The sequence below is a fragment of the Lottia gigantea genome (assembly GCF_000327385.1).
Source record: "Lottia gigantea unplaced genomic scaffold LOTGIsca_2, whole genome shotgun sequence".
NCBI lineage: Eukaryota > Metazoa > Mollusca > Gastropoda > Lottiidae > Lottia > Lottia gigantea.
This window is the reverse complement of record NW_008708400.1, coordinates 6,751,033-6,772,166: the sequence shown is the minus strand read 5'-3', so window position 1 is coordinate 6,772,166 and position 21,134 is coordinate 6,751,033. Positions and strand designations below refer to the sequence as shown.

Below are 21,134 nucleotides of genomic sequence, written 5' to 3'. Positions count from 1 at the left end.
TGTCAGGTAAACACAGTGCCTATCTGTACACATTGTTTATAAAATATTTCATCTTATCAATATATCATAGCATTAAAAAGTGAGAATAAACAGATCTCACAGATGCTATTTTTATTACATGCATACATGCATCTGTATTATCTATTACATGCATCTGTAATGATTATCATATACCTACATGTACATGTATTATATACAATATTTCAATACACAAAGATTTAAAAATCTGGTTTTCAAAAAATATATACTCATTGTTATATGGTATACTCATTTGTTAATTCATTAATCTTATTAAAACCGATAGCAAAATTTACTTTACAATCAAATGCAAAAGAACTGTAACAGATTGCTCCAATAGTCTAGCTATCAGTTACTGAAGTTCCAGCACATTATCAGACTGCTCCAATAATCTTGATTAAGTTTAATAAAGTTCTAGTACCTTATTACAACTATACACATAGCAGGAATGAATGATAAATGAACCAATTCATACATGAAGGAATCAAGGAATGAATGGATGAATGAATAAAAGTAAAAGAACTGTAACCTAGCTATAAGGTAGAAGATTACAGTAACATTACCTTGTTATCATTAGATATATCTAGTGTATGAATGAATGGATGAATTCATGCATGAATGAATGAAGGAATGAATGAATAAAAGTAAAAGAACTGTAACCCTATCAGATTGTTCCAGTAACCTAGTTATAAGGTAGAAGATTACAGTAACATTACCTTGTTATCATTAGGTATATCTTTGGTATGAATGAATGAATAAAAAGAACTGTAACCCTAGTTTGTTTTAGTAAAATAGGTATCAGGTAGGTATATCTAATGTATGAATGAATGAATGAATTCATGCATGAAGGAATCAAGGAATGAATGGATGAATGAATAAAAGTAAAAGAACTGTAACCCTATCAGATTGTTCCAGTAACCTAGCTATAAGGTAGAAGATTACAGTAATATTACCTTGTTATCATTAGGTATATCTAGTGTAACTATCATAACTCAGGTAGTAGATACTTCAAATGATTTATTTTACTCTATTACAGTCTCCTGTCTGACAACTGATAACCAGATACAGTTTCTGATGATATATCTGACCTTTTACAATACTTCTTAATTTTCTTTTCATAGAAACTAATTATTATGTGGTAACTTTTTATACTTTACAATTGAGGTCTGTGATTCTGGAGTGCCAACTGGTCTATGCCAACTGTTATCTTCATTGACAAAATCATTAATTTACAGATCATTGAAATGAATTGAAATAGAGTTTTACATTTTTTTTTACAGACAGGATTTAACTGTGGCTGCACCACCATAGTTACCACGTACATACCAAAGTTCAAAGGTTAACAAAAGTGGTCAGAGCCAACTAATATCAGCCATTGAGGGATTCATTCATTTATTGTCATGGAAACCTGTGTAACAAACTATGCACATACCCAAAAACCACTGTGCCATAGTGATGTCAAATTGGATAGTCATGATCAGCAGTCTCCAGATGAAACCAAATTATGGTTTAACTCAGTCCTGCGCTACCTACAGCCCGTGGGTCAACTGCAACCCGCAAGATGATTTCGTGCGGCCCGCGGCGTCGTGTAATATTCTGATATCGAAAGCCATTATATTCAAGCTTTTTTATCAAAGTATGACGTCAAAGTGAATCTAACCAATCAAATCGTTAACAAGGTCTGACCTTTACTTATTTATTAATTGTCATGGAAAACTGTGATATAAACTTTGCACATACTCAAAAACAATGATGTCAAATAACTGCTATCTCCAGTCTAAGCCAAATCTTGACTTTATTTAACTGTAGTCAGAGCTAACTATATCAGGCATTGTCAGAACCATTCATTGCTTGAAGTATGCATGTTATATGTACTAATACTGTCAAAGTAATTTCAAATATGTTAGTCATAAACAGCAGTCTCCAGTCTAGGCCAAAATCTCATTTTTATCTAACTGTGGTCAGAGCCAATTTTATCAGCCATTGACGGAACCATTAATTTACCAGTTATCGAGAAACAGTGTAATATTGAAAAGAGGCAATATGAAGAGTCAACAATGTTAAGTGTTAAGCAAACATCAACCTACAATTGTCTTCTATAGCGTCAAACATTATATCATAATAGGATATATTTTTAGATCACTTCACTCTTGTCTTCAGGAAACACGGTTTTATTAATGTTGCATATCTTGAGATTTTTTTCTTGGAGTTTTACACCCTACTTTACTGGCCTATGAAGAGAAGCATGACAAACAATTAAGAAAAGCCTCAATGAATAAAGCAACTATCAAATATAATGTATCATATATACATTAATGGTAGCATCAGATTTCTAATATTCTGAGAAGCACAAGGGCCAATTTCTCTGCAGTACTCACTGGTTTATCAACCCTTGATAATGTAGTTCACCTTGTTCCAAAGCAATCATACTTGGAAGCTCAAAACACCAGCAATTTGTCAATTACCCCATTCCCTGATACTGACACTCCTCTTTCGTTTTTTTTGTCCCATGCCATGCACTTCTAACATCAGAAAAGTTTTATCTTGAAATACAACCCTGAATCTACATTATACAAATCAATTTTACTCTCAACCAGAATAGATTCTGAATTATTAATGTTACAGTACCACCCAATAATGGTAATGGAAATGGATACTGTACTACTGAAATGAATGAATGAATTAATGAATGCATCCAAAGATGGTAATCACACTAAAAATGGATGCCACAGGAATGAATGAGTGGTGAGTGAGTGAGTGAATAAGTGAGTGAATGAGTGATTGAATGTTGGCTACTGGTGAAATTGATGTTCTACAATCAAATAAATAAAAAAAACAAAGATCAAATAAACTAATGAAGAAACAACTGTATGAAAGAACAGACTTATAGATGCTATGTCTCTAAATTTGGCTGCAATACAAAACCAGATGCAATAAATAGAAATCAGAAAAAGCACAAATATTTACAAGAATCACCTGCAAACACATGTTTTGTTCTAAGATATTATGAAACAATACATTCATATAAGTGTTACTGTTTTTACAGCTGGTTTGTATCTAGCTTCTATAAAGCCAAAAAGATAAAATTTAAAACATGCATCTGTCTGTGATATGAATCAAAACCATCACAAGAGATATCTCTTATATTTCTCATAGATAGTTATTTGTTCAGTGAAGCATTAAGCGTTTTGTAATTTCTATTGAAATAGTCTTGTAGAATAATATTTTTTGTAATGTGAAACAGAATGACAAATTGCAGGGCATCCAACTCAATTAAATTAAATTTCAGCCTGCTCTAAACATGTCCTGGTAAGAGAGTATAAAATAAAGTACAGGGATTCAGACAACATTAAAGGGATTTAAGACTTTCTAAACTTGGTATGTGTGTTCTTGCAATTCCACTAAAACTAAAAGTGCTTAAAGATGGGTTTCCTTATTTTTTACAAATTAAGCAAACCATTTGATTATTTGGTTTTTCTAATGAATTATCATGTATTCTTAATCATATCATTTAGCTAATTATGTATAAATTATGGACATGTGAGACAAACTGGTATTTTTCCAAGTCATAAGAAGACCTCTACTTTCAATTTATATAATTATTAGCAATTTCATTTTCATAAATGAAAATAAGGTAACCCATCTTTAAGACCATTGCAAAACAAAAGCTTTTTATTGAGGCTCTATGCAGTGCTCACATCATAAACGCTTTGTTTTATTAGGATTGCAATAACCACAGACATCTGACTGAAAATTGGAATGGTGTAAATCGATGCTACCAGTGTCCTCAATACGTAAAAAAAAGCAAAGAAAACTTCTTTAGAATACAAAGATGAAGGAAATTGAAAGTAGACAATCTGGTTGTGTCTACAGCCAAATAATTAACCTTTCTTCTTTTCTGCTAACCTTTCAATCTCTGGTGAATAATCAAGTTGGAAACTATAACAATTCTTTGATATATAATATTCAAACAACAGTAGTCTGTATTGAGTTCAAGATGATTCAGAGTTCAGACAATATACAGGGTGTTTTGAAATTAGAGCTCTTCCTCCACAACATCAACTAAAATAGATATGGACAAAAACAAAAGTGATTCAGAGGTGATATTTATTTCAGTTTCTCTCTGAGTATTTTATATTTTGTTTTTATCTGTAAAACACCTTGCAATCTTGAGGGTATGATTTGGACAAATCGCATATAAAGCTGGGAACTGAACTCCTTCCCCCTTTGGGGACAACCAAGATGGAGTTGACTCTGTGTCTGGCATTAAAAATGTTTTGGTGATATTCCATGCTCTTATTTGCCCAGAATATAACACCTACACATATAAATATATATAGCAAGATTATTCACAGACTATCCTTCAAAGCTTAAAATTTTTTCCAGTTATATCAATCTTAATTGTCAAAATAAAAAAATATTAATAACAGCAAGCTGTAGAAGGCTTCCTATTTCTACTATGTATTTCTGAACGATTTCATAATTCCATGATTCTTTGAAACAAGAGTAATTGAATTATATTAGACCTAATGTCTACAATATCATTCTCAATTTCTTTAACTCTATTTTCCATTCTTTCTGTCTAGATTTCTATATTCTTTATTTGGCTTCAGTTTAAATTATGTTTTTGCCTTTAAATATGTATTTCTATCATTTATTTATGGTTGATTTCCTTTCCATTCTATTTCAAATACCATTTCTGACTTCACTTTTAATAGTTCATGTACTATTAGAATGTATGTCATGATGACAAACCTTGATTTGATTGAACACTCTAAGCTGCATTTACAAGAAGTCTAGTTTTTTTTTTTTTACTATAATTAGGGCTTCTATTAAACAAATTTATTCTACTACAAAAAATAATTGATAAGTTAAATTGAAAGCCTCCAATGTAGGTTACACTATCGCTCAGACTGTTTACAGGGTTTTTTCTAAAGTAAATGTATTGCATGACTTCTAAAAGATTTTAAATGTAATTCTAGATCTTTTTCTTCCGTGTCCACAAAAATTTCAATTCATTTATTTAATTTTTAAAAATATGTTATTCTTATTTCTATCCGAGTTCAAATGTTTCATTAACAGTCATGATTATGATTCAAAAAAAAAATATGGTGGACCACAGCCATATACACCCAACACGGCATGCGGATGGTAAAAACGAAACATCCATTTTAAGTTTAATCAAAATCGGTTGAAAACTAAGAGAATAATAGCATATTCAAGATTTTGGGGCAAGGGCAATAACTCTGCTTATTTGTTTCTAGAAGCATTGTACTTTAAACTGGGTCTATTCATGTCCTCCATTTCTTAATCCTTTTCTTACATTTTCAACTTTACATTATTAGCATAGTCTGCAAAGATAGCCACAGAGTTACTTGTATCTGAATTGGAATCAGTACATTTTAGTACCAAGCTGAAAACAAATGATTCATTGTACAAACCTTGTTGGCTCTATAAAAACAACCCATCAAAGTGAACTGAATTTTTAAGTACAAGAATGATAAACCAAGAAGACCTTAAAAAATATGGAAGCCAAAATAAAATTCATTTTTTATATAGCCACTCCTAAAATCTCTAGTATGCCAATAATAAATCTTTTTCTGGCTTCCACTGTCTATTATCTATTTCCATAGAATTTTCATAGAAAAAAAAATCATTTTATTACAGTTCACATAGGACAGAAAAAAGTATTTGTGATCTTGTAAGTTCACATGAGTAAGTCTTGTTACCACAGACATCAAAAAAAGGGAAATGGTAAAGGTACCCATGGAAGTAAGACTAATTGGTGTCACTTAATCTACAGACTGTAGCAATCATTACATGATTTATGATGCTTCCATATATGGAACAAATGCATTCTAATATTCTCATAATTTCAGTCAAACCAGCTGTTAATGGGTATGGAATATTTGATTAAACTAAATGCCAATAGCTTTGTTCATAAACCAGCTCATAAACAGGATCCTCTAGAACCCAACTTGTTATCTTTGTAAAATAGTTTTATTTCTTTTCTTTCCTTTTTAATCAATGAAAGCTTAGAATTGTTTCACTGTTAGCAAATAAAAAAAAACACAGCACAATTTATAAAACTGATCAAATTAGTTTCCCATCTTCAGTTTAGAGTAATTTCTGGTCTAAATTTATAACTCAATGTGTCTGTTATTGTAGATATTGTGTGGGTAATCAAAACACACTCTGATTGGGTGACAAGATGACACACAAATCAATACCATCACCACTGCTGCCGAGATTTGGACATTTGGCAGAGTAAATACATGTCATATATAATACTCTTGTATCCATGGTAACTCATTTCATGCCTCATTTCAATAAATATGACATTTATTCGGAAGCTCTGCTCGTAAAAAGTAATTCAGTATTAAGTAAGTCTTACAAATTTGGAATAATTTTCTCATCAAAGTAAATTCTTTAAGGATGATTTCCTTCAGGTTATAAAGTTATTATTTTTGTCAGATTTTATATCAACATTCAATATATTTTCTTTTGGACAATTCACCCATTGGTTTCAAATGTTATGAAATGGGGAGCCAAGTGCTTTTCTTCTCCATTAATGTATTTCACGCTGTCACTCTCAGTGATACTGGTCAGGGGAGCTGACATGGAAAAAAACGTCCAGTTGTTCCCTTGGGACAACAAACTGAGACTGTGTGTGCTACAGATCCCTAGATAGTTGGAAATAATAAAATAATGCAAACTAATTTGTATAGCCAGTCTTCATTAGGTGACGTAAAATAAGATGCAAAGATGCTCAGTGTGATCTCTGAATGGCACCATACATGATGATTAAGATCTTATATGAATAATTCTTGGACAAGATATATAGAAATAGGTAAAGATAAGAAAGTGCAAGATAAATATGGATATACTATTTCTGGCATTACGGCTTTAAGGTATGTCAAATAACACTCTGAAGAAGGATAAATACAGATTGACAACATTAGCTCTTCAAACATTGAATATTTGCAGTCTTCAACAATATCAAATTTATCTAAGTTAAAAATAATTCATAAAGAAGAGATTTTAAAGCAGTAATATTGAAATATATTCTATATTTAATCTTGACTGACTTAAATTATTCTATTATATCCTCTTATTCAATTATTGATAGAATCAGGGCAATTTAAATATATCTTATTTTATACAGTACTAGATATTATCTATCGCATCAAATCAAGATCAGATCATTGTCTATATCAGTATATCTATCAAATCAAGGGCAATAACTTAGTAAAATATCTCGTAATTATATTAATATCTAGTGATATTGTAACATTCAGAAATGGATCTATTCTATCAAATCAAATATGATCAGTTGACTGTATCTGTATCTCTATCAAATCAGGCATTTGGTCTGATCGCCCTATTACTTGTTCACTGTGGGTAAAACATTAGAAAGTAGTGCAAACAAACCAAGGGTGAACATACATCAGGATGAACAAACAAAAATGTACGGGAGAGAAAGTGTTTTGGGGCAAACAGATCCAGATTCATAAAATCATGAGCAATAACTGTGAAAATTTATGTGAATTGATTTATCTTAAATTTAAATATGTGGTTCTAAATCAGATTTTAAAATGTGTCTGCTGCATAAGATGAGCTCTTATCTAAATGGTTATGATCTTTATTCAATCTTTATTACTTTAATGACTACAATTTATAGAAACTCTAAGCTACACAGGCATAAAGATAACTTATATACACTCATTACTCCATGTGGTCCTATAACTCACTTACTGATTCTAATAAATGTTTACCATGCAAACTTCTTTAACAGAAAAAAAAACACTGTATGAAAAGCAAGCAATTATTTTGAAAATATATTCGACACCATGTGATCCATTGGTACCACATCTCCCCTATTTACGTTTCACAGAATAGACTAAACATATATTCCAAATGGACTGCAAGAATACCATATCACCTTTTTACACCATATCTCCCCTATTACAACTTTCTTTTTGTAGAACTACCCGTCCTGTGTACCAAGAATACCATATGGCCCACAGGTCCCTTATCTCCCCCACCGAAACTTTCTTTTCATACAACCATTCCCTCTGAATACCAAACAAGCCCCAAGAATACCATGTGGTCCATTGGTACCATATCTACTACCTACTTCATTAATTGTTCATTAAAAAATATTTCTGTCTACCTATAGCAATGTAAACAGTTATATTCAATGTAATATCTATTAACAGTTCTATTCATATTTACAGCTGTACCAATAGACAAGATGGTTCACTTGGTATACTAGTTGATATACCAGCCCCCTCCTGAGCTTTGTCTGTAATAACTAATAATTCTATAAGAAATATGAATGCACTAACATGCTAAGTAACTGAGTCAAAGTGATAAAGTCAGCAAAATTTTTGTTGATGAGATGTGGCCAATTTGGTTTCTTGATCACCTCTCTGCTGAGTAAATTTTGTTCACTGAAGATCTTGGGTATAAAGAAGTGACTGAAAGCTATTTAAAGCACTGGCCAAGGTCACAAATAAAGGTACTATACAGAATAACAGCCTTAATGTGACAAGAAAACCAGATGTTTAATACTGAAAAATGCCACAGATAGCTGATATTGAGTTGAATGGTAAAGTACAATAACTCTAAATAATTCTATTTGTAAGAACATCTGAATTGGACATACAGATGTAGAAGAGGCAATCATGTTTCATGCTAGATAGGTACCGGTAGACCATTTCACCATGCTATAGAAATGTAATATATCAGTATAAAATATAAGATGTTGAAGGAGCAATCTGTCTGGCATCTGGTATCATTATTTCTCATTCACCATCTCATCATGTGGTCAATTTATATACCTGTTATACTACAGTATCATATACAACTGATGGCAAGAGGATTACCCATTACAGATTTACTTATTTCATTGTTTACCCTTTTTTTCATGATACGTAATACTACTGGAAGAGAGAAATTGTGAATGCCTTGACCCATCATCTTTTCAAAAATGCTTCTACAAACGGATTGTTTTGTTAATATTACAACAAATGGTAGTAAATATTGAATGAACAAGGTCGTTTTGATTGGTTCCCTGCCTCATTTGGCAAGCTATTTGGATAAAAGAACAACAGTCCCATATATTTATTTAAGTGAAGTGTTATAAATACATTGGTAGCATCACCCTTACTTTCCAAACTCCATTTCAATAAGTGTACACAAGAACACAGGAGTAAAGTAAGTAACATTTAATTATGTCTTTCTTTTCTTAGATTCTAACCCACAAGTACCAATTTCCCCACCTCACTAACTGATAAATAAGCTAGAAAAAGAAACGTGAGTAATATAGGTGATGATTATTTAGTTAGTTAATGAACTATTATTTTGACTGGAAATCTAATCAAGAACTCAGTCTACACAACACCTGGTCATTTTCTCACACAAATCTTTCCTTGGTTAATTAATTAGCCAGCTACTAAGTTAAAGGTAACAATTCCCCTACTTCTAGTCTATCTAGTGCATATTTAAATGTACTGTTACACAGTGTCACCATAAAGCATTCTGTTGCAGTTCCTTTAAAGATTTTGTCTATAATAATGAAAAATGTAATAAAGCCTGTTTACACGAGTTGGACTTGGACCCGCGGATTTACTGACTTGGGTTGACTCCGGAGTTCAAAAGTCTGGGGTCAACTCTGTTGATGTTTACACAAGGACAGTCTGCTTGGTCGCAATTCTCCCCCCCCCCCACCCCCCCCTGGCTCTGCCACTGATCAACCTTATAGATTTGTGAGCAAGACAATACAGCTGGATATCTTATTATTAAGTAGAATGATTGTTATGGATATTAACCATGAAGATAGATAAGACATTAGTCATCCTTGTACAACACTCAATGTAGAGTAGTACTACATGAGTATGGTGATAGTATAATGTTAACTGCAAAAAAACTCATTATTCGAATCAGACATAAAGCTGATTTAATGGTCCAGATATAGGATGATTATTTACAAAGACTTAGTAATGATTAAACAGAGCAAATTATAAAACATTACAAGAGCTGAAATCACATATGACTGGCACTAACACCAAAATCTATAGACCTGATTGGCAGTATGAATCAGGTAATAAAAATATGTGTTAACAATTAGAGAGCAAAATAGCATGAAGAGCACATTTAGAGCTTACATCAGACATGTCTGGCTGGCTTTAGTTTGTTTTTCTAGCATAAAGTCCCAAGTGTTAACATAATGTATAAACATGAGCCCACTAATGTGTCCCATAGAAACTGCAGACATGGCTGGCAATTATAGCCAGATCCAGTATCCTGGTATTGGGATATGAATCAGGGTAATGTTAATATGTTTAAACAAGAGAAGAAAGGTATGGTATATAGGATCATATCATCTGTATAAACAGATTTATAAGATTTATATCCTTCATGGTTTATCATTTTACCAGGCAGAGTATATACAGCACCAATACTAGTACAGATATAGGATAGAACTCCATACATTACATTTTAAAAAGAAGACTTATTGATAATTTGATATGACCAACGCGGGTCATAGGCGTGAATTTCACAAAAAATCTAATTTAGACAACCAATTGTTGAAATTGCAATAATTTGGTTGTGAATGAACTCAGGTCCAAGAACTACAGCAATTGATCAGATTGTCCAGGTTACTGCCAGTTGCTAGCTTACTTTCTAAATATTGTCAGTCCCAAGGTTGACCTATTCATATTATTAACATAATACTTATAAAACTCAAACATTTTTTCAGGATTTTGCCACCTTTTCAAATTTTCATCAGGAAGTTTTTGTGGATTTTGTGTCATTACATTTCAATTTGTACAAAATATATAAATCAGACAAGATTTCAATTTCCAGTGATTTGAAAACAATCAATTCTATTATTAAAACTGGCATCCATGATTGATTTGGATTTTTAATCATGATTGTCTGTTAGATTAATTTCAGCCATCATTGTCTCCAGAACATTTCACATTTCATGGACAGATATTATGAAACATTGATGGTTGGTGCTGGCAAAACAAGTATGTGTATCTGAAGAGGTCTCAAGGTTTCCTTATTTTTTAGTGTCAAATTAAGCAACCTATTTGATTAATTGATGTTTCTAATGAATTATCATGTATTCTAAATCATATCATTATGTTCTTATTGCATATGATAAAGAGTTTAACCAATCCATGTATGTACAGACTGGATAAACAAAAAAAGACTTTTTGACCTTTCTTGATCAGTCACTCATTGACTCTTCTCTTGAATTAATTATAGATATGACACAAACAGGTATTTTTCCAAGTCATTTGAACACCTCTACTTTTTATTCACATAAGTTCATAAATGAAAATAAGAGAACCCATCTTTAAAATAAAATGAAATGGAGTTTACATCCTACTTTTCTGCATGTTACATTCATTGATGACCACCTGTCTTTTAGTATAACAAAAATATTTCCATAAATATCATAATCGGACGGAGTTCCTTGCTGTACCTTATTGTTGTAGTGAAGCCATGCAATTTGCAATTTAGCCAATTTTTCCAGGAGAGCAGTAATAGCATTCTCCTTTTATTATTCAATATTCATTCATTCATTCATTTATTCTGCAGGATTCACTCATTCAATCATATAACATGTTTATATTCTATTTTACCAAATGTTAAATGTTTCTCCAACACAATTAACCATTGTTTTTATTGGATCTCTTTATATTATTCCATTAACAAGTTGAAATTATAGAATCAATTCACCAAAGACTAAAATAAATATTAACTACTTATAAAAATAATAATGTTGTTTTTTAAAAAAAGGCTTATTTACTTAAAATCGTGAATTTCCTGTCAGACCTGCACTTGACGACTGAATTAAGCGTGAGAAAATAATTGATAAAAACCAATATCGCGATCGACTGGCTAGCTGATCAATACTAGTGTGATCAAATCAACATCTATCAAATTTGGTTATATACCAGCATACATTTATATTGATAGAGGTGATATAGGGTCAGACAATGATTGCAGTGGTAAATCATGAAACAGTTTTTAAGTAATTAAGTGGTTAATAGAAAGGCTAATATAACAAATTTATTGATAACTTATCTGATTTTCTCAACATAATGGACAACTTTGGAGGATTGTTTATTTTCTGAGTAGCCATTCCTAAAATCTTGTTTGATAGAGTAAAGAGAATTCAACTGTACAATCGTTGGTGTTTTGTCTTGTCATGAGGGTGTTTAAACGTAAGATGTCTGATCCCACTTCTCTATTTAGTTTAAAATTTACAAAATACACTGGTTCTTGTTAAATGGACATGTAATTATAGATAATCAAAAACACAAGAAGCATGAAGAAGTCAATGGCAATGTTTTATTTAAAGGAATGCTATGACTTAAAATGAACATAAAATTTACAATTGGCCAATAAGAGCATATATTTATCTCTAGATATCATAAATAACACAACAGTATTATTATATAATCCGATAAACTTAGTAATTATCCATAAATATATGCAATTAACTATTCGTTGTTTTATGAATTTTCCAAATATCCAGATTTTCCAGGGATTCTGTTGTAACTTTATGACACCAGGTAAGTTCACTGATGAATATATACTCATATTGACCATTCTTGAGAACTTCCAATTTTATGTTCGTTCTAAGACGTAGTATCACTTTAAGGAAGTCAGTGTTATTTGTTTTGAATCAACCCATAATCTATTGTCAACACTGAAATCATTTGATGCTATTGCCTAACAAACAGATATCATTTTATTCATACCATATAACACAGCAGAATTCAAATCATATTTATACTCAATGAACTTGTACAACACAGTAGAAAAATCTCCTTATCATTGACATGAATCTGGAATTTGGCAGATCATTGTTAACTTACTGTACATTATAAACGATCTTAAAGACAAATTTGACAGATCAGTGACCCAGTTGGCAAAACCTTGCATTCCAAACTTAGTATCATGATTATATTATTACTGACAATTTTCACACATCACTAACTAGATGTGGAACCAACATTACTAACTAGATGTGGAACCAACATCACTAACTAGATGTGGAACCAACATTACTAACTAGATGTGGAACCAACATCACTAACTAGATGTGGAACCAACATCACTAACTAGATGTGGAACCAACATCACTAATAGATGTGGAACCAACATCACTAACTAGATGTGGAACCAACATCACTAACTAGATGTGGAACCAGAGAATATATCACAAAAAAAAAAGAAATCTGTAAGAAGGAGAACAAAACTATAAAAGATAGCTTGCCAGGCAAGGTAACATATGCCACTGGCAGCTGTCAGAAATGATTGAACATGAGTTGTACAATATAGCTAATAGAGTGAAACGTCAAGTCAGACACGGTACTTCGGTGAAAATTTATCCGATCATCACGAAAATCGATAGGGATCATCTTCATAATGACATTGACACACAAAATCAAAATCAAAAGAATCTGTAAAGAATTGTAACCTGAGCACAAACTAAATGTGAACGGACGGACGGACCGACAGGGTGATTAAAATATATGCCCATCTTATGTGTGGGCGGGGAGGCTAGCTACATTCAGGGACACACTTTTTCCTCAGTTCTTCTATAACTAACATCTAGTCTTCAAATGTCTCCAACTATTTCCATTATTTTTTTCATACATATCTAATATTGATGTTGAAATTACATACAAATATTTTTCCCTAACATTTATGATATTCATCACATGGCCTTTCCTACCTTCACCTCTATTTCTTCCCCCCACCCCTATTTCAAGCTGCTCAGATGTCCATTCCCTACACAAGTAGCTGATGGCTAATATTGATGTTGAAGAATTAATGGATTCTATTATATTCATCATGTGAGCACTCTCACTGACTCTCTGTACATCCCTCACCCTATATCTACCTGCTCACCACATTCCCTATAGCTGATGGCTAATATCGATGTTGAAGAATTCATACAAATATTTTTACACTAACATCAATGGCTTCTATGATATTTATTGATTATTGTAGAGTCTTGTCAATGTTAAATGTACACAATGAGTACTGTTCTTCACCAGAATATCCAGGTTTTCTATAGGAATACCATACAGTACCAGGCTATTGTGATATATGGAAAAATGAACACAAATATTGCATTGTAGCGAATCTGAACATGACATGAGCTTTTCTTGCTGCTGAAATGTGTAGAGAATATTATTATGAGGTATATCTATTCTCCAAAATGGCTTCTGAGTTGACAAGTTGAAGATTGGCACCAGGTATTCTGAGAGGGAGAGCAAACCCTGCCTTAGAAGTTATAGTTAGTTCTAGAATTCTAGTCTTGGCCCTCACTGACCATCTTTTGATATAGGAATTGTTATGTGTTAAATTATCCAGTCTGTAGTAAATGCACACTAACCAACCATGACTAGAGAGTCTCTCTAGTAGCCTCTTGCAAAGCTACTGCCATATCCACCTTTTGGCTCTGTCAAAACAAATGATCGAGATCACTGCACAATAGCCAAGTCTGGGTGATTTTTGATCAAACATGCCAGAAATTCTCTGATCACACCATGTTTTATTACAGGCCTGTCGTGGACACTAGCCAATCATTCACATGAGGGTGTCTTCAGTGGCATCATTCTTGCTTCTGATGCAATATCTCAGTCACAATAAATGATTGGCATGATCACAAACTGCCTGGACGAATTTCGATCAAAAATGCAAAAATGTCATGAAAAATTGCTCACTAGCCAATTTTTTAAATTGGGATATCATGGGCAGCGAAAATATATATCATCCAGTATGTTCCGATCTCCTTTTCCCATACTGACCTAATTACAAGCAGGTAATGATGTGATGTGACCTAATTCACAGTAATTATTAATTATCAGCCTTAACGACATAAATAATTCACAGTCCAGTCATTTATTGTCATTATCTATCTTATGGTCAAGCTGTCATCAATAATAACAACTGTTTTAAATAGTCAAGTTTATAAAGACACAATTATTAACATCATTACGATTAGAGAGAAGTGACAGATGCTGTGCTAAATGACAGTAAGGGATTCAAAGGATGGTGGTTGTACATGACAAGTTAACGTCCGCTTCCAGCATAAGCTGATAGCGCAGACTAGGATTCATAAGAGGGTGTATACACAGCTTTCATTTGCATCATTTTCCTGTTATTTATGAAAAATTGGCCAGATTATACACTTTCTATGATCTTGCTATATCAAATCAAATATTTATATGAATAGTTATTGAATCAATTGGCAGTTTTGAAACTACTCATTTCGTAGAAACTATGATATAACACTCCATTACAACTCTGAAAATAATGCCATAATGTTGGAATAAAGTTGCCATTTGATTCAATTCAATAATGTTATTAGATCAATAAACAGATAATACAATTATTGCAGCCTGTGATATGACAAGGGAATTATAGTATAATATTACATTGAAACCTGATGTACTCCTCATTATATATATACATTGTTTCACATTATAATACTTCTATCATATACCCAATCATTATGATGAATAAGATTTGAAAGTATATGGACACCCTACCATGTAATAAGAACAATTTTTTCAAAACATGGGCAATACAATCAAGTATAGTTTTTCTCAATAATGTACTATTTGTGTTAAGAAGTTTTTCAGAACACTTGAGCCACAGGCAATGTTGATACTTGTTGAATATTATCAGTAACATTCAAATGTTTTATCCACTATTAACAGCCTACTATAAACTTGTACTTCTCCATTATATTATTATACAATGTTCTCCACTGTGTTAACAGTAAAACTTTTAATATTTCATGTGATAAGCTAATCTGAAAATCTTTCATAAATTTTATATAAACTAGTTGAGGGTTTTATAGGTACTGCATCAAGGATATCTGTTTATAATGATTATTTGATATCTAAAGCAACTGATGAACTATACAAATAATATTCAGTTGAAATGTGTTGAGTATATCAAATGTTAAACAATTTAAGGATCTCTCTTGTTTACAATTTCCTTTTATTCATATGCAATTATCTATGATTGGATTTTCCTAAACATAACCATAATTTATGGAAAGCTTTCAATAAATTTCAAGGTTTCATAGCACAATGCATGAGTGTATTATTCAGTGTAATCCATTTAAAATAATGTGTTTGTTGTATTAGTACTGAATGGTTGAATGAAGATACAAAATAAAGGAATACTATACCTGTTTGCCCCTTGCCCAGGGTCTTTTCCAGTCTGTAGGGGCCCACATACAGCTCCTCTCTATGCGTATGAGACATCTTACTCATTTAAAATCCTTAAATTATTCCTTTTTAGGGACTGGGAAACAATAATCCAAAACTGACACATAAATAAATATACTACTTTACTCCTAAACTACGGCTGAAGGGAACTACACACAGATCAATAGAAGAACGCCATGTTTCTCAACTGATGCGAAACGTCTCCGAATAGATTGACGATTCTTGGACGTTTGAAAGCACTGCGATAAAGTACGCCTGCATTCGCTTGATTAATCCAAAACGTATATATGTTTCGCACCTATTACCGTCATATTCCGTCCACGGACTGAAAGATTACTTGCCGGATACCGTCTCCAAAGAAACGTCAGTCAGTTTGGCTTCACATGAATCATCAAGGTGCGAAATCTACGCCATCTAGCGTCCTGGAAGTTAAAATGGTATCGCACCAAGGTAGATAATTCATTAATGCTGGAACCGCATACTACAGACGAATATTAATTTGTATTTTTTTTTTTAACATATCCTTGAATATGGCATTTAAGGAAGTGTAGAATAATGTTCAAGAAAGAATCACAGTAGGCCTGAATGCATTTATTAAGTATACTAACACTTTATTTGTGATAATATTTTCACTAGCATTCTAACCATACAAATTAGTAGGTCCATTTGATATTATACTATTTTGTTCAAATATCAAATTTTTAACATTTTTGCTCTCTTGTAAACATCTTTTGTTTTTCACCATTTTATATCATATCATCTTAATGTTTCTATTTGTTTATATGTTATTTGTAGTAGTTAGTAGATTCCAGGGAAGATTACCTCTGGTAACTGGATTTAAATAAAGATTTGATAGTACATTGTATATAAATGCAGTTGATATTGGTCTATTCTGCACATCTTTATAAACCCCCAAAATTGATATTCCAATAGCTATATACTGTATTGTGTTGTTTACCAGTGTGATATTGTATTGTATTCACCAAATTCACTACTCAAGTTTTTATACAATTTATTTCTCAGTTTTTACTAACTCCTGTCAAGCCTGATATATGCAGATAATACATGTTCTTGATAGCAATGAACATAAGTCAAATTCAAAATTTGTTTCTATCAATCTAATTTCTTTCAAATTCTGTAGTCTGTGTTATCTAGATGCCAACATTTTGCTGGTCTAAATAGTTCTTTTTGTACAGTTAGAAAACTTTGGAAGATTAACTCCCATTTCCAAAGAAGCTGTCCTGATGCAGAAACATGAGTCAGCAGCATGATAATGAACTCTATTCATTTAGGAGCATCTATTAAGTAATTCTCTATAAACTCTGAGACTGGACTGACTTCTTTCCCATCTGAATCATCCCCTTTAACATTAATACTCCAAAAAAAAAAAAAAAAACTAGATGAAAATATTAAATTTATTATGTATGATAATATGAACTCAGATGTATTAAATACATTAGAATTTAATTGCATCATTTTCTTTCAATAAACAACATTTATAATATACTAATAAATTCTTCTAAAATATAGAAATTATATAAAAATCTTACACCAATGGTAATGAATCCATTTCATGGACAAGATCAGTAGCCAGTTTCTCAAAAACTTCTAAGGATAACAGCTCTTTTGAGAGTCCACATAGCTATCAATGTATTTAAGGTACATAAATCACAAAGTGTAAAGTTTTGTGACACCCTTGCTGAACATTATTCCACTTATGAAACAACCAAGATAGTGTATATAACCATGAGGAAAACTAATATCAAGACAAACCCCTAAAACTGGCTGTGGTGGTTACTTTCAGAATAACAGGAGGTGTCAGATAACCCTTATGAGATTTTTACTTTTTTTCCAGCCTGAAGAACTTGTCCCAAAATATACAGTACACATGAGTTCAAAATTTGAAATTATTTATCAAATTTATTTACTGTCTGATTACCTTTGATGCTAAATCATATTCTACTGATTTTCATGTGAATTGGAACTTCACTTTCACGAATAGCAAGTATAATCTTAAAATGACTTTGTTGTGAACCAAACATCATCGAAATTATCATTTTAATATTTGTTTTTTACAGAAAACAATTTTCAGTCAAACGTGTTCAAACATTTTATTGTGCAATTTTCCTCAGAGTAATTATGTATTTTTTTTAAAGTAAAATTATTTCAAATCAACATACCTTTATTCTAAGACTATCCTTGCTAATTTGTGTTAAAAATAATCAGAAAAATATAATTTATCCATTAAACTAATCAGACAGTAAAAAAAATAGACTGAACAAATAAATTCTAAAAAACATTAACAACAAAGACCATATAACAAAATATAAAACACTGTTAAACATAGAGCATATTTCTTTCTTTCTATACACAGTTATTTCCCTTTTTAATGAATTTACAACCTATCATAATATTGTTTGTGCTTGAACAAATTTCATTAGTTTTGAACATTATTTATAGTTTGTAAACTAAGAACAGAATCTTTTCACCTCCAGAATGAAAAAAAGAATTTTCACACTTATTGATTTCAAATAAACATCGATAAGAAAACTGAAATGTTCAATGACATTTTACGGTTCCATCTTGGCAGTTAGAATTCATCTATCTCAGCCACAGAGCTACAAACTGGCATTTGGTCACACTGACAACATTATCAGTTCACTAAGGAAACTAGTCTGTCATTAACTAACAGAGTTATTGCCCTACAATTACAATTACTACCACACAATGTCAGGGCAATGATTGTTCTTGATGATTATGAAACACTGATGAAGCAACTAGCACATTATTACACAAAATTACATCTGTCAGGAAACATATATATATATATATATATACTCAAGCTTACAGCTCATGAAATGAAATTACATCAAGATGAACTGCTTTTACCATTCTGTGTTGTCTGCAAAAGAAAAACATAATTCATCTATTTTGTAATGAAAGAGAATTCTGTTTTCAAAATGAATGTCAATATAATAGACAGAAAGAATTGTAACACAAAATCCTTGAAGAGTTTTTAGCTCAAATAAAAAAATTGAATAATTTTGTAAAACTATTTGATTGTTTATTTATTATTCATATGTTTGAAGATAGGTGCAGGTTTCAATCCTCACATAGATGAAAGTTGAAAGGGCTGACATGGAAAAAGCGTAAAGTTGTTTTGATGGGACAATAAACCAAGAGTGCACCTTTAAACTTCCAAAAAACATGCCGTCATTTATAAAAAGAAATAGGGAACCAACCTGTGATGAAGGGATGGGAGATGAAGATGATGAATTTGATGTTGAAGCTGAAGTACCGTCATTGTCCTGAAAAATATCACATACAAAACATTAAATTTGTTGTCTAATTCAGCAATAATTTTTGTTATCTCCCTTGACAAAATAAGAACATTAAATTCATATTGTTATTTTAAAGGGGTTGTAAAGAGGTTTTCTAAATATTGGGACGATTACCACAAGGTGTCTGTCAATTAAGACTATCACATAAGCTTGTAATAACATCAAATTATCTGATTATCCTGTGGACTTTCCTGGTGTCATAACTATGAACAGAATCCCTCTATTTAATCCAAAAATTTATAAAACTAAGAAATTATAATCCATAAAAGTAATTTTTTAAATACGCTTAAAAACTGTTTTCTATTAAATTTGTGCATTTTACAAGGATTCCGTTGTATAGCTATGTCAACTGATGAAAATATACACTTTTATTAGCCAATTTTAAAAATCAATTTCAAGGGAAAAAAAATATAATTTGTTAACTTCGTTCATAATAAGAGATATGTCTGCCATTAAGAATGCAATTCAAACAGAAAATGAATGAAACATAAGGAGGCAGTATGCAAAATTTTCATTAAAACATTGTAAATGTAACTAAATTTAGTTTTCTATCCCATAGCAAAAAACAAAACAAACTTAAAAAGCTTACGTAAGCCTTTAGAATAGTTTTGGCGTTAAAAAATTAATGACACAATTTCGTTAAAACTGTTAGATAACTTAAGAAACACATTTGTTTTCATAAATTTGAGCAAAAAAATTTTCTGGCTTATGAAAAAACATAATGCCCCTTTAAAAATTCATCAATCACAAACCTTTGTCTCTGAACTATTTTGTCCCAACTGCATGAAAGAATCCATTAGGTTCAATTTGGTAGCGTTCGATTCAGCTGGTGAATACAAACTAATCATAATTGGGTCACTAAAAAATGGATGTTCGCGATCACGATATTTCTTTTTTTCTGATGATGTTTGTTTTGTATTTTCAGTTTTTGCTATGGGAGATGTTGCTGATTTCTTAATTTCACTAGAATTTTCTAGTGGTTTTGAATTTTTCACAAGTTCACATTTGGAATTGTCTGAAAGTCTAATGTCAGGACTTTCTTCCAACGTAGGCATTTCCTCATTTTCATCACTGATGTCATCATACTCTTGTGATAATTCTGGCATTTCTGAATCTTTAATTGGTTCTAAAGTGGGCATGTCTGTATCCATGGTTTCCAGATCTTGGTCCAAATTTGGTGCGGATGTGTTCGTGTCAACAGTTTCAAGCTCCTCTGAATCGTCCATATCCTCTGGCACAGAGTTATTTTGTTTTTGTACATCTTGATCAGAATTTTCGTTTGCCCTATCAGTTGTAATCTCAGAATTATCATCACTAACTATGCTCATTTCACTATGTTCAGAAACCAGACCACTATTATTTTGAGATTTGGAATTTGAATTATCTCCCTTGACTTTTGATTTTGATTTCTTTTCTTTGTCTTTCACTTTCGATTTTTTCTCCTTAGACTCAGTCTCTGATTTACTTTTTTCTTTTTTACGTATGGAACCCGATT

General features: G+C 31.7%; 1 protein-coding gene across 1 annotated transcript in view; it reads right to left on the bottom strand.

Annotated features, from left to right (window-relative positions):
- The window catches only part of LOTGIDRAFT_104436 (hypothetical protein), a gene marked incomplete at both ends in the record, with an annotated part of 55,582 nt that extends 39,248 nt beyond the window's left edge, over positions 1–16,334 (bottom strand). The window contains one exon of the mRNA XM_009053559.1: positions 16,259–16,334. Coding sequence (XP_009051807.1) covers positions 16,259–16,334 — 76 coding nt within the window. The remainder of the gene's footprint in view (positions 1–16,258) is intronic.
- Positions 16,335–21,134: the final 4,800 nt, after the last annotated feature.